The 13,646-nt window shown below is 43.4% G+C and overlaps 2 protein-coding genes across 4 annotated transcripts; both read left to right on the top strand.

Annotated features, from left to right (window-relative positions):
- The first annotated feature begins 735 nt into the window (after positions 1-735).
- LOC129596476 (uncharacterized) lies at positions 736-3,639 on the top strand. 2 transcript variants are annotated; one of them, XM_055493768.1, is made up of 10 exons: positions 736-895; positions 1,252-1,714; positions 1,859-1,897; positions 2,021-2,059; positions 2,436-2,483; positions 2,545-2,595; positions 2,763-2,926; positions 2,983-3,017; positions 3,089-3,217; positions 3,283-3,639. In XM_055493768.1, the coding sequence occupies exons 1-8, from the start codon at positions 836-838 to the stop codon at positions 2,983-2,985; spliced, it is 867 nt and encodes a 288-aa protein (XP_055349743.1). In that variant the 5' UTR covers positions 736-835; the 3' UTR covers positions 2,986-3,017; positions 3,089-3,217; positions 3,283-3,639. The 2 variants fall into 2 exon arrangements, with proteins under 2 accessions (XP_055349743.1, XP_055349742.1); XM_055493767.1 differs by having other exon boundaries at positions 3,006-3,217.
- Positions 3,640-6,205: 2,566 nt separating this feature from the next.
- On the top strand, positions 6,206-13,335 carry LOC129596477 (polycomb complex protein BMI-1-like). 2 transcript variants are annotated; one of them, XM_055493770.1, is made up of 10 exons: positions 6,206-6,310; positions 8,398-8,614; positions 8,686-8,785; positions 11,011-11,066; positions 11,154-11,201; positions 11,265-11,391; positions 11,771-11,822; positions 11,896-12,000; positions 12,057-12,137; positions 12,542-13,335. In XM_055493770.1, exons 2-10 carry the CDS (start codon positions 8,497-8,499, stop codon positions 12,860-12,862), a joined length of 1,008 nt encoding a protein of 335 aa, XP_055349745.1. In that variant the 5' UTR covers positions 6,206-6,310; positions 8,398-8,496; the 3' UTR covers positions 12,863-13,335. The 2 variants fall into 2 exon arrangements, with proteins under 2 accessions (XP_055349745.1, XP_055349744.1); XM_055493769.1 differs by lacking the exon at positions 6,206-6,310 and adding an exon at positions 6,322-6,564.
- The last annotated feature ends 311 nt before the right edge of the window (positions 13,336-13,646 follow it).

Raw genomic sequence — 13,646 nt, 5'->3', positions numbered from 1 at the left:
TTTCAGTATTTGCGGGCGCGGGCGTTTACCATGGATTCGACAAAGCTCAGTAACTATTGAGCTTGCCGAAGCTGTGTTAACGCTGGTCGCCGGCTTGCACTAAAGTAAACCTTCCAAAACTGTATGGGACCTATGGGTCAAGGGGGAGTATTCTCTCGATTTTTTGGCGACCTCGGCCGTAAAAAATTTCGCAATATACCCCCCTCTTGAGAATTTTTTCAATGTCCAAGTTACGGGGTGGCCATGGCCCCACCAGCCCCCCCCTCTTAAATAGGGGAACAATTACCGTTCACAACGTTGATAATGCTGCATACGCGGTTTACGAGGTAGTATACTGGTCACCCTTAAATACGAAATTTTTGAAATAAAGTTTACTCGTTTTCTTATATTTGAGGCGTAATATTTGCACTTTAGTGTCAATTTCGGAAATTCCGTTCTGATTAAAACAGTACTATGAGAGAGAAAAAGTGTACAGATAGAATGATCAAATCATAACCATAGCACAAAATTAAAAGTAGTACTTTTGTTACAGGTAATTTGCTTGCAGACAGCCTGATGCTTTTGAAAACGCTTTCTCATTACGGCATTCTCTAGATACACTGACAACACGTGAATGCACTTGAAAAGTCGTATTTTTGAAGTGACTCTCACATTCTTGCGCGTGTTACAGCGGAAATACATGCTGATGCGGGAAGAATTCTGTATACGCTGACTCTGACCTTGATACCCGACGGCTTTGAAGTGGACGGCAGGGAAAACGGAAAGAAAAATGTATACACCCGTGGCTGTTTAGATCAGTAGTGATTTCCTTGATCGACTGGGACAACAGCTAAAAATGAGGCTCTTATTTTTGGCTGTAACCTTAGCCGTAACGGCGACCGTGGCTCTGACGCAAGTGAGTGTCTCTTATTATAAAAATAATTACAAATTTACAGTTCATTGAAAACTAGGTATTTATGTACTTTTTATGTCAACTTAATGACTGTTACTGTTTGCAATAAAAATCGATTGCCGTTGTGATCTGTGGATGAATCTTACTGACCGGCTTGCTTGGTTTCTTTTTTTTCCATGTGAATTTAATTTGTCACCGCAGTCAGTGTCCATGCAATATGTAATAATGCCTGTCAGACGAACGTTGTTTGTTATTAATTAACAATTACTTAGACGTACCAGCGCTGATATTCATAATTTCAAAACTTTAAGTGAAAGCAAGAAGCGGAACTGTCTCGGGTAACAGTTCTAAATATCTAGGCCGTGAGTGGGCCTGATGCCTCCGCCACCATACCCAACGCCCCTACCGGCCTGCCCCAGCCCGATCCTTCGCGTGTCCAGCCCGCCAACCAATCCGGCCATCACGGACACGGCCACGGGCATCACCATGGCAACCATAGTGGAAACGAAGGGCAACAACATCAGCATCATCACGGCCACGGACGGCCTCACGGTGGGCCGGACGGCCCGCAGCTGACGGCCGCGGCAGAACAGACCGGCGCCGGTGATAGTGCGAAGCCGCATGGACACCACCACCACGGCGGTCACCGCTCAGCTGGGCACGAGCATAACGGCACCCACCATGGTCATGGTCACCATAACGGCACACATTTCGGTCACCATAACGGCACGCACTTTGGTCACCATAACGGCACACAGCAGCGCAAGTTGTCCGATCAGGAGCGCGAGCAAATGAAACGGGGATTTTTTTCCTTCCTGCACAGTACGTTTAGTAGATTTATCGTGTTTTGTGGCCGTTCATGTAATTTCTGAAACGAAAATCAAGTCACCGTACGAAAAAGTAGATATTAGGTTTATCTGTTCCCTCAGTTGTGTATCTGTATCTCTCGCATTATGTTTTTGGCAGACGTTTTCGGCGGTAACGCCACCGGAGCCGGCGGCCATCGTAAGTGCTGATGCAGTAGTTTAGTCATCCTACATAGAAGTGCTGCATCATTTTTGTTGTAGCTTATTAAAATAAGCAGTGATCTGTTAATTGTGTATGTGTATTCGCATTATGTTTTGGCAGACTTTTTCGGCGGTAACGGTACTGGAGCCGGCGGCCATCGTAAGTGCTGATGCAGCAGTTTAGTTACCTTACATAGAAGTACTGAATAATTTCATGGTATTTTTTGAACCCTTGGTGTTTCTATAGCAATTACATGTTCTTTAAATTGCATACGACCTTTAATAAGTATCACAATGCTAGTACAAAAGCAGAATATAATTTATAATAAAAACACTTCTTCGATGCTATCCTGTTCGGGGATTGTACCCATCACGCATATCGCGTTTCCCCGTTGCATTTGAATAGATAGCCGCTGCCTAAAAAACTCTTTGGCGCGTTTTTGGCCGGTAGCAGTTGCAATCCCGTTTCCTATCTTCTGGACGAGCGTTTTAGTCCTTTAAATTGTGTATCTGTACTCGGTTTATTTTTTTGGCAGACCTTCTCGCAGTTCTCGGCGGTAACGCTACTGGTGCCGGGGGCCATTGTAAGTGCTGACACAGCAGTTTGCAGATTCAGTATGGTTTACTGAGTGCATTGTATTTTAGTGCAGGCAATCCTTCCGTTTCTGCATAATATCTTCTCCGGCCTGGCCAACAGTAAGCCTACAGTGGTGAAAAAGCACGTCCAACTGTCTGATTTCAATTAGTAATACAGCGATATACAAAAAAAAGTTTATGAAAACTATAAAGGAAATGTTTATGAAAACTATTTTTGTTTGCTGCGAATTATAATTGGGTTAACAGTAACATCGGGTGTTTGGCAGAAACGTCCGATCCAGCGGCACTGATATCGTCCTTCAGTACCAAGACCCGCAGTGCACTAACCGGGAAAACTGAGCGTGACGGTGGTGATAGTCACAGTCACCATAGCCGACCGCAATATCAGTCCAACAATAATAATAATAACCAACAGATGATGCAAAATTTAGTGAGTTAAAAAACGGATTTATACATACACATGTACCTTTCAAAAAATTTCTTTAGTAATTCTGTTCTTTGTTTGATAGCTGATGATGCAAGTAAGTGATGATCAGCTGCTGATCGATGTAACGGCTGCTCAGTGATGCTTTCAATTTTATTTATCGATTAGATGATGGGCAATGGTGGCGGTGGTGGCGGTGGTGGCGGCGGAAAGGGTACCGGTAGACAAGACGGAAATGGTGGTGGCGGCGGCGGCGGTGGAGGAAACGGCGCGAGTCTGGCGGCGTTGATGGCCATGGTAAGCCATCAGGGTTATACATTAAAAACCAGGACGACGAAATGTAATTGTTGTTTCGGCGCTAGATGGGCCAGAGCAACTCCCAGCCACAAGTAGTGCAGTCCGGAGGAAGAGACAACGGAAGCGGCAGCGGAAGTGGGGGCGATTAGAAAGAGATTGTTTTTACCTGGGTTTTTATACCGACTCGCTTTCCGGTTTGTTATGAAAACACTGCAAAAGTTTACCTATTTAGCGCTTTTAATCCGATAAATCTGCTTTTTATGCTTTGTTCGCACACTGGTGCAATTCAACCGATCTTCGCACACAGCGGGATTTCAAAGATTTATGCAAGTTTGTCTGAATGACGATCATGTTCCGGCTATTTGATGCCGGCAAGCTCGAACAGAACAAGAAAAATATAAAAAAACATGTGATTGTCTTTAGACGCCTTAAAAATGTTAGAGCGAATGTAAAAATAAATGATAGGAAAATGAGGTTCATATTGGTTTCACCGCTTTCACGTAAATGAAAATCAATAAGAAATATGTTTAAATAGTAAAGGCCCGCATGACGTATTATGTGTTCAGTAAATGCATATTACTGCTCTACTTTACATAAAAAAATTACATCCTAAACCTAAGTTAAATGTGTAACGGTCCGGAGTTTCTATGCCTCACTTCCGCGTTGTATTTCGGTACTAATTGTTTGGTAGCCACATAATTATAGTACTCCGACCGTTACAACCCTACATCTCCTTATAAAGTGTTTTTATGCACCGAGCTGCTGTTTCCGCTGTCAGCTGCGGCTTTTGCAATACTCGTTGTCGAATGTTGTCAGTATGATCTCCAGTGTAATGCAATAAGTACATCCTTAGAACCGTTAAAATTACTAGTATAATAATTCGCAATAGTATAATAATGTTGAGGGCCGCTTTATATTGCGTTTGATGTGGTCATAGTAAGCGAATTTTAATGTTTAGCCTCCTTGGCTCGTTTATTCTAGGAGAGATGATCACAGCCTAACAGGTTAAACTAAAGGAAATCTGACGTCAGTCTGGCTATCCAGTGCTTTTCCGCTCGCAGGAGCAATGCAGCGGATGTCAGGCAACTTCGAATTCGAACAGAACACTTGACGTATAGTCATTTGATCCACGTCATTTCGTATCAAATGCATTTGCTTCCGGAGAAGTAACACTAAGAAACTAAAAAAATTGTCATTGGTCGCGAACCCATAATCCTACTCCAACATTGTTTTCTTACTTACAGTATATATGCTGCTGGGTTGTGAGCGAATTAGACACAGTGCAGACCATATTTCCGCCCTAAGATGGCGGTTCCAGTTTGCGATAGAAAACCGGTATCGTGTTTTGTCATTTGTGGAGAGTCGTTAGCATAGGCGCATAGTCGTGTAATGACTCTTATTCCAAGCGGTTTGCAGCATCGGCGGGAGCTTACACAATTTTTACGAAAACTGGAATAGGTATCAATCTAGAAAGAGGTCACTCTTTATCGGTTTGGCCATGAAATGGCCACACCGGACATGTTACTTTGATATATTGAGGAACGCCTAAAAGAGCTGCAGTGGGACAATTTAAAATTGCGCCGCATTAAAAAAGCACTGATTTTTATTTACAACCTGAAGTTTTCCAAAGTGCCTTTAGGTGACCTTTGCATTCTTCCTTTGGTTAGTCCGGTTGCTGCGCTTGAATTTATTGCAGGTTAAACTCGGCATCATTGACTCAACATCCATTTCCGATAGCACCGGCTCCAACGTCTGTCTGCGGTACAACGGTGACTGCCGTCCATGGCTTGCTTCTAAACGAACTGACTCTTTGTGGAACGAACTGTCTTTTCTTATGGAATCCTATCAATCAACATGCACGTTCCAGGTTGAATTGGATCGCATTAACTGGGACGACCCTGCATGGATTAAGAAGCATCCTTTGTTTGTTAAAGATACTTAAATTTTATCTGCCCCATAGCTTGTTTGAATTCTAAATCGAACGAATATTTTTGATGCTGGTACATTTATTTTCCTAAATCAATGCACTGCAAACTCCTAAATTTGCATCTTTGGTTACTGTCATGATGCCACGCTTTTTGTTTACTTCTTATTTAGAATTTTCTGTCTTAGCTTAAAAGGAAGCGACGCCTCGTAGCAAAGGACAATAAACCAGTTATTATTATTTATTATTATATTGCCCATGCAGCAAGTATTTTATTTGGATGCCTTTGATTACTGTATCCGCCCGACAAATTTGTGCCACTTTCAGGTCCGGGCGCAGTTGTCTACTTTCCGGGCACTGAGCACAAGCTTCTCTCCAAACGGTCGGCGCACACGTGGATCTTAAGTGATACTGTAAATGTAACCTGTTTCTATACTGAGCTTGATTTTTCCGTATACCAGACTCTGTAGTGCAAATCTATCGAGCTTATACAATATTTTTTGTTCAGTCTTAATTGTGCTTATTGCCGTGAAGCTATAAACTCCGGATGCGCTCAGTGAGAAATTCAATAGGGAAATGATATTGAAAAAATATTGATATACGGTGAATGATAGGTAGAAGTATATCAAAGTTGTATTCAAACACTAGTGTTCTAACTTTTAAGCTTCTAGCAACATAACAATTATTCAGTTCGAGGCTCAAGATTATTGAGCCCCTATCTACGAGTCGAAGTCCATCACCAGCAAGTATCAAAGGAAGTGATATCAGTAAACTACAGAAGTAAATGTGACACAGAGTATGTGCCAGATGCCAGAACCGGTTCTGTACGGACATAAAAAATATGGTCATATGATTACTTATAAGTTTAAGGGAAAGCCCACGCTCTGCACGCGCCGACTTAACGCCGACAATCTGCACTGCGGCATCGTGGTTTCATAACATGAGCCATACCGTACCGGCGATGATTAAGCGCGCTTACAATAAATCAATAGATTCACATCAGTCATAAGGCGCTCAATGAAAATACTTCTTTTAAAAGTTGATACACTGTTTGTACAGTACCTAATATTGGCCACGTGTTTCCACGCAACCTTATAGTTTTGACATAAAATATGTCTTTTTTAGAAGGAAAGAATCTTGTCCAGTGGCTTTTAATTATTATTGTTTGAGTATGTATCATCGTAATGATACTCTGAATGTTTTCCTCTGGAACAGAAGCAGCCAGTTTGTATTAATTTACAGTTAGGAAAGAACTTACGCTTTTTGTTACGGTCTATGTTTATTGGGCAGTAAACAACCGCTAATAAGTAGCGTTTACACTGGTGCAGTATATAAAGGTGGAGAACGACTGGAACGGTGTGTGTGAAAAGTCAAAATACGGTATACTTCAACTAGGAAGTCTACAACGTGAAGAAATAATCAGGTACGAAAGTGTACGTGGCTAACCGAAATCTAATTCTTAGACAAAGGCAACCAAAAATTTGTCATTTTGGGAGCTTCTGTCGACTCTTGGCAATGCGCAGAGGAAGTTAAGTTTTGATCCATTACCGAGAATTACTAAAGTATCAAGGAAACAAAGTAGAAGGAAAGAAAAATTACAAATTAGCCCTTTATTCTTTACGCAGTCTTTACATGAACCTTTTCCAGTATAATGATCCAAAGTCGCAATGGAAAATAGCATTGTGGTATTAACCGTAAGCTTGTACCACGCCTTGTTCTTTCCTGCTTAAAGCAGCACCACACCTATGGCTGTAAATCCCTTCAGGGAGGAGTGACACATTCTTCGTTTTAGGCCTTTATGTTTGTAAAAATACATATAAAAGTACCTGCATGAGAAAAATTGTGATTACGTAGTCGTTTTTTATTCAGTAAGCGACTGTCCCTAGTGTAAGATGCACTCATGCTCATAAAAGTTTTTAGTAGTTTCATTGTTCATTAAGTACCATTAGCGCACCGCATATGTACTGAACTTCAAGCCAACTGAATAAATTTCAGTTTTCATCAACAACCGGGAAAGGCTCGCGTCGTAGTGCATTTCCACAATGCATTTTCAGAACAAAAACAAGAGCGGGAGTATTTTAGAATTAGGAGGTATGAAGACTTATATCGTATTTATAGATGAGGCTTTAAATTCGAAAAATACGGTAGCTGATCTGGTTTTTACTTTTTATTCTCATACTTCGGATTTTCTATGTATGCTTTTCATATTTCGGTCACTTAGTGTTAAAAATGAATACCTTTCATAGTAAAGACTTCGTTCATGAATTTCGAAGCATGAAACATACAAATATTTCCATAAGGAGACCAAACGAACAACAGGAACTGGACCAAGTGCAATGTAAAAGAGCCGCTCTCCCACGTTTGCAAATTTCAGAAATTTTAAATTCCAATATTGTCAATTTTGTTTTGATGACTGCCGACCGGTGAAACAGAAATCAAAAAGTACGTTCTGCGATCGGCAGCTATTCATGTAGCGCGCCACATGGGGGGTGGTGTAAGTGACCGGTGACCAAAATAAGAAACCGTATATTTAAACTGACCGAAATATAAGAAAAATCGAGGTGCGGTGCTTAAAAGTTTTATGAGATACCTACTTAATAAAGGTAATCTGTACTTTTATCTCCTACCACCGTTCCCAAGCGTAAAGAAGGGTCTATTATTTTTCTTTGGACCATAGTCACACTTCGTAGCAACATTATCCCTGACCGCGCTAAACAAAGATGATTCAGTGAATGAGCAAAGTAGGAAATGCTTTTGTGAATACCCAACTGAATCAGCCAGCATCTCCATGACTGGCCAGATAGAGAGAGAGACGCAGTATCCGTAACAACTGCAACGGTATGTATTCAGTATTGGGCCGGTGTGTATGGCGAAGAAGAAGGCAGACAGGGGCGGGCGTTGGTAAGACACCGGAGCGCGATGGTCTGTCTCTCTCTTGCTTATAAATGTACGCTTCCATTATTATCAGACGCACGGTGAATGAAATGTTCAATGCGCCGTCGAAGGCTGTGTGCACACACTACACAGCAGCGCGCACAGAGACTGCAACTCTGCACACGCAGGCCAAATTGCCTGCTAGCGCATGCGATACACAGTTACACACAGTCGCACAGACACACACTCACTCACACACGTCGCGGCCAAATGGTTGCCGTGTAATCTGTATCGGACGCGTGTAATCAGCAGATGGAATTCTGCAACGTGTGTGTATTGCGCTGATCATTTTGATGCGGTGAATTCGGAACTGTTTCTACAGGTCGTGTGAGCGTCGTTGAAATCACTGCAGCCGAAACACACAGTGCCTCCCGTTTCGTGAAACCGACGCTGAGAAAGGAGAAACTAACCTTTTGGGTGTATGACGATGGATTGCGTCCTGAAGATTGCCGTCAGTTCGCTGACGCCGCTGATGAGCTGTAAATTATGCCAGGGGTTCCTGGTGGATGCCAGCGTCCTGCCGGAATGCGGGCATAGCTGTAAGTAGGCGGTGGGATGCACCACGGTTTCACGCGCAGTGGATGATTTTTCTCTTGGGTTTGCCTTGCAGTTTGTAAGACCTGCATCGTGCGACATTGCGCTCGGTCCACGGTGTGTCCTCTGCCCGAGTGCAACACATACATCCATGCCCGTCCGTTAACCTGTCTCAAGTAGGTGTTATCCTGGGTTTTTTAAGTCTGTTTACGGTAGAATACTGATGTAGTAGCTGGTAAGTAAGTCCACAGAAGGATCTGGGATGCTGCAGCATCGGGATGCAGAATCGCAGCTATTTGCGATCTGTGTTCGATACTGCACCGTACAGTGATTGTTACGTAAATTTGCAAGAAAAATGTTTTCAAGATTTTTGGTATTTCCCGCAAATGCAAATAGGTTAAGTATTTGTGTATTAAAGTCATGCATCGCAAATTCAAAGTTACGGTTGAACCTTGCCGCGCTAGTTGGGTTGTTTAAATCGAACCAGTAACGGTTGCGCCCGAGTTGGTTGTTTCAGTTTGTGCATTTTAATTCCCGTTTGCTCATGATATTATTCTTTACCTTTTTAAAAATATTTTCGATATCTTATTCGAAAATCGAAGTGTTCTGATTCTGGTTTAGTGAAAAGTGAAATAGTCTTATGAACATTGTTGCGGGGTTTAGCTGAATGGGGTGACGCTCATATCAGGGTCTGGTCCGACTGATTCTGTTTTCCCCAAGCAATTATAAATTACGCTTTGAACACCATTTTTAAAATCTCACATATCGTTTTGATTGATTTGCTGTTTTTTTAATACTGTGAGTTTTTGATGAAGTTAGGAGAATGCGGCGAAATATATTTCATCGTTCTGCGCAGTCGTTGTTTTTCTGCCACATTCAGAATTTCAGGATCTACTGTTTTCTTGAAAAGCTTTAAAGGTATGATTATGAAATATTTATGGGAAAACTGCGGATGCCTCCAAGGAGGTCAGAAAGCAAATAGCAGATTGCGGTTGCTCAGTGATATAACAGGGTTCTTAGAACTTAGAAGTACCCTAAGGTTTTTTTTCTAAATTCTAACTGATGGCGCTTTTAGATAACGCCTTCACAGTGCCAACGTTGTGCCACACTGTGAATTTTGTTGTAACGTTGTAGGCTCGATAGTCGATAGTCAACAGAACCGTATTCGAATTCATGCCGTATGTACCGTTACGATGGCATACCAGAGTTGGCATGAAAATTTGGTAGTTTAATTACATGAGTTTTTCGTTGCCTTGGGTTCGATTGCTGGACGCGATTACTGCGCCGTGCGGTGGTACCCGCGGTGAGCGTCTCGTACCGTCGATAAATTGGGTCGTCATTGAGTGGCGGTGCACGTGGTGCAGCGTCAACACACGCTGCGGCTGTATGTGTGTGTTGAAGTTTCAGCTTAAGCGTAGCAACGGAATGCGCTATGAAAAAGCCGTACACCAGCGGCGGCGCATTAGAACGGCCCATTAAAAACTATTATTATCGCCGGTGCTCGCACTTTGTATACTTAATCAGCTTACGGTTAGTAGCCGCCTGGGGCGGTTGAGAACTTGAGTTGTTATGAAAAGTATTTTTGCTATTTCTTTTGTTTCGTCGGAGTAGAATGATACTAGAATCAGTGAGTACTTTCTTCAGCGCTGTTTTTCTGTCGGGATTACGTAAGGCAGAACAGACGGTTCGATTAACACATCCGGATCTCCGAGTAGACTTCACTGGTGTACGCTCTGCGCTTTTTACATGTACCGGGAGATCGATGCGGCATGGTGTTCCCGTTGTCGATTGCCGATCGACAAATCGATTAGCCGGTGCTCGGGATCTCGTCGTGCGTTCTTAGCTAACATCCGCCCTTTATCTTCGTCGAACAACAATTACCGCTGCACCTGTGTGCTTTTGACACGATAATGTCTTTGCGACATAAAAGCATTAAGCATCACGTGCCTCAAATTAAGAACCCGACTCACGTGGTACATTTCTTGGGTCGTAAATTTGGGGATTTAACTGGAGAAGCGAGTTCTACTGCTTTTCTCAAGCGGCGTTTTAGTCTAGCTGTTGTAAAAGGAAATGCTTCGACTGGGTTGAATACTTCACCTCATAGGTTTTTAAACCGAGAGAAGACAGACTTTCGTTGCTTTTCCAATGTTTGAATTTTAATTATCAAGTAGTTTACCAGCGCTGGCAGTTATTGTTATTTGGGTGGCTATTGCCTATATACTGAATTCAATAATTAAGAGCTACAGAAGGCACTGACAAAATAAAAACATATTATCGGCCGAAAATGCAATATATAAAGTTAAAACAGTTATAGCTGAAACGGCAGTATTTGGTAGCGAGATTCTCACCGGTTCCCTCGTGTTTTTGTTTCCCCATCTCACGAGTGTCGTTGTTTTTGCAGGAAGGACACCACTCTGCAGACCATCGTGTACAAGCTCTTCCCGGAAATCTATCACAGTATGCATGCCTGCATTAGCGTCAATAGCGTGTCGTGCGTAAACAGAATCCTTGTCGTTGTGACGTCAATGGTGATAAATCTTGTAGATGAGATGACCCGTCGGCGCATTTATTTCAAGAACAATCCAGACGACAGTAAGTGTCGTATATAATTGGCTGATTAGGCTTCCTGCTGTATTGTGTCTTCTCGCGATGCAGTGTACGATTGCAATCTGGATCCACTGGATGCGGAAAGCACCGGTACTGCGGAAACTCCCTCTTGGTTACCACAGATCAGTGTGCCGCACGACACCGAAGTGCATCTCACCTACAAATACGGCCTGACGTAAGTGATCGCGGGGGTTTAACCTTCATGGTTATTTCTAGTTAAAATAAACGTTATTTACCTTAGTCGAGAATTGACCTGTCTCGGAGAAATGTGTCGATTAAAATAAATGTGCTTAGTCTTTATTTATTAATACGTTCAAGCTGTAATCCTGGATCACTGATTAATCGTTGATCTGCTTTGATAGTCTTGGTTTATCTTTAAGAAGTAGCACGATACAAGTACAAACTTAGTACCAATATCTTAGTTTTGTTAACACTTCGCGGTTTTTGTTTACCGACACGACATTGAATCCCCTTAACCGGGTTGTCTGCTTGTCGTATAGGAGAAGGTATGTATAAAAAAGTTTCTTTTCTAATGTTTCTCACTGTTGATAAAGGGCCCATCTCCGTGATGAATTCCCAGCCTTACTACGGGAAAAAGAAGCAGCGGTAAGGGAAGAAATGTCCAACTGGTGACGCTTCCGTCTCGGTTCACTAATCAGCGGGTTGGTGTGTTTTGTAGGCATGTCGACGCGACAACCTGGCCACGATGTGCGATTCCACGGTCAGCATCGAGGAGCTGAAGGTCTTCGTTACCGACCACTTTCGTCTGCCCTCCAGTATTTCGGTAAGAACATGCGCTTTCTTTACTCAACAACATGGGTGTGCAGTTTGTTTGTGTAGGTTGTGATTCTTCAAGCCAATTCCGTGATGGACAATCCACATACTGTCGCCGATATGGTGCGCTTCTCCTGTGGGACAAAAGTGAGTTACCTTTCCGTCTTTAATACAGCTGACACTATGTCGACTGCCACTGCGTCGACCGTCACCCTGACGGGGATTATGAAAGCTGATAAGAAAACCTAAGAAAACTAAGGCTGCTAGCTCGGCGGACTTTGTGTTTGTTCGACTGAATGACGGTCAACGATATGGTCACATGGCGCATCACGAATGTGACAATGTCAGCCTTTTGAAACGAACAACAATCCGACCAACTTTATATCCGCATCGTACACCTGTAAATGATGCTGATCATTTAATCTTGAAGCAGCCGCCTATGCGTTGATCAATCTAATGGTTGCAGTACAGTGCGCTTTTAAACGGTTTTAGTGCGTCCCGACCTGCTGGCGATGGCTGCACTGAGAAATGAGCTATGTTTCTGTCTCTAGGCCGAAAAGCAAGTGCTGAAGTTATTCTACATCCTCCTCCCCTCCACCATGGTCCCGCGGGCCTTCCACGAACTGCAGGAGTTCATCCACTACTGTTTCCAGAAGGACATCACCCTGCACGTGCCGCTCTCCGGCCGCGTCAAAGCCCCCAAGAAACGTGGCGAACAGCAACGGCGCGTCTACCTCCCCGGGATGCCCCGCGACCCCTACGCCTTCCCCAACGACGGGCTCCCCGAACACCCCTCCCACCAACCGAAAACATCGGGTCCATTCCACGCGCAGCCGTCCACCGCCGCGCACAACGGCGTCCTATACTACTAAACCGACCGGGATTCCAGTGTTAAAATGATAAATGATACAGTGTTCAGGGATTCGCGAGAGGAATGGGATTTGTTTAATGGTTTCTCCAGGCAATAGGAGCTGTTTATTTTTCCCCAAGGCGTGCGGGATCGGGACCGCGGTTACTGACAGGAAGAGTTCGGGATCCGTGTTCGTTTCCCTTGATGGCTATCTTTCAGTTGGGTGTTGCAGGGAAAATTTTGATTGGCTGTTGATACAAGCTGTTTAATTTGGGATTTCAGCTGAGCTACCTCGATTTCTAACCGCCGTATTGGCTGTTATACTTCTGTAACCGTACCCGTATGAGTCTATGACAGTGTGGTACCTCTACTGATGATTGTTTATCCGTACCCGTATGACAGTGTGGTACCTGTTTACTGTTTGACTGTTCTGCAACCCGAATTTTGTTGCTCCCAATAAATTTTAATATAATATCACTTGCTCCGCGTTCCTGTAGCCGCTAGCTGCTTTTGACGGCTGCAAAACTACTAACCCTGTTCTAGGTCTAAGGGCATAACGCCATAAAAAATTTGCGGTTTCCATGTTTCCTGACAGAGTGATACCGGTCGGTTGGATTTTGGTAGGGTCCATTGGAGAACAGTAATACTCGGGGGGCAAAAAATTCCACCAGAAGTGCAGTATCTCTGCGCTGCGAGAGTTTGCACTTCTTATAGTATACGTGTGCGTTGCATGCAGGATTGTCATTGTGACGCCACCTGGGCCCATTTACTCCAAATATACACAGTACACCAAACTTTGCCAGAAA

Source organism: Paramacrobiotus metropolitanus, unplaced genomic scaffold, assembly GCF_019649055.1.
Source record: "Paramacrobiotus metropolitanus isolate TYO unplaced genomic scaffold, Prichtersi_v1.0 Parri_scaffold0000091, whole genome shotgun sequence".
In the NCBI taxonomy this organism is placed as follows: domain Eukaryota; kingdom Metazoa; phylum Tardigrada; class Eutardigrada; order Parachela; family Macrobiotidae; genus Paramacrobiotus; species Paramacrobiotus metropolitanus.
The sequence above is the reverse complement of the archived record's forward strand: the minus strand, read 5'-3'. Positions and strand labels throughout refer to the sequence as shown.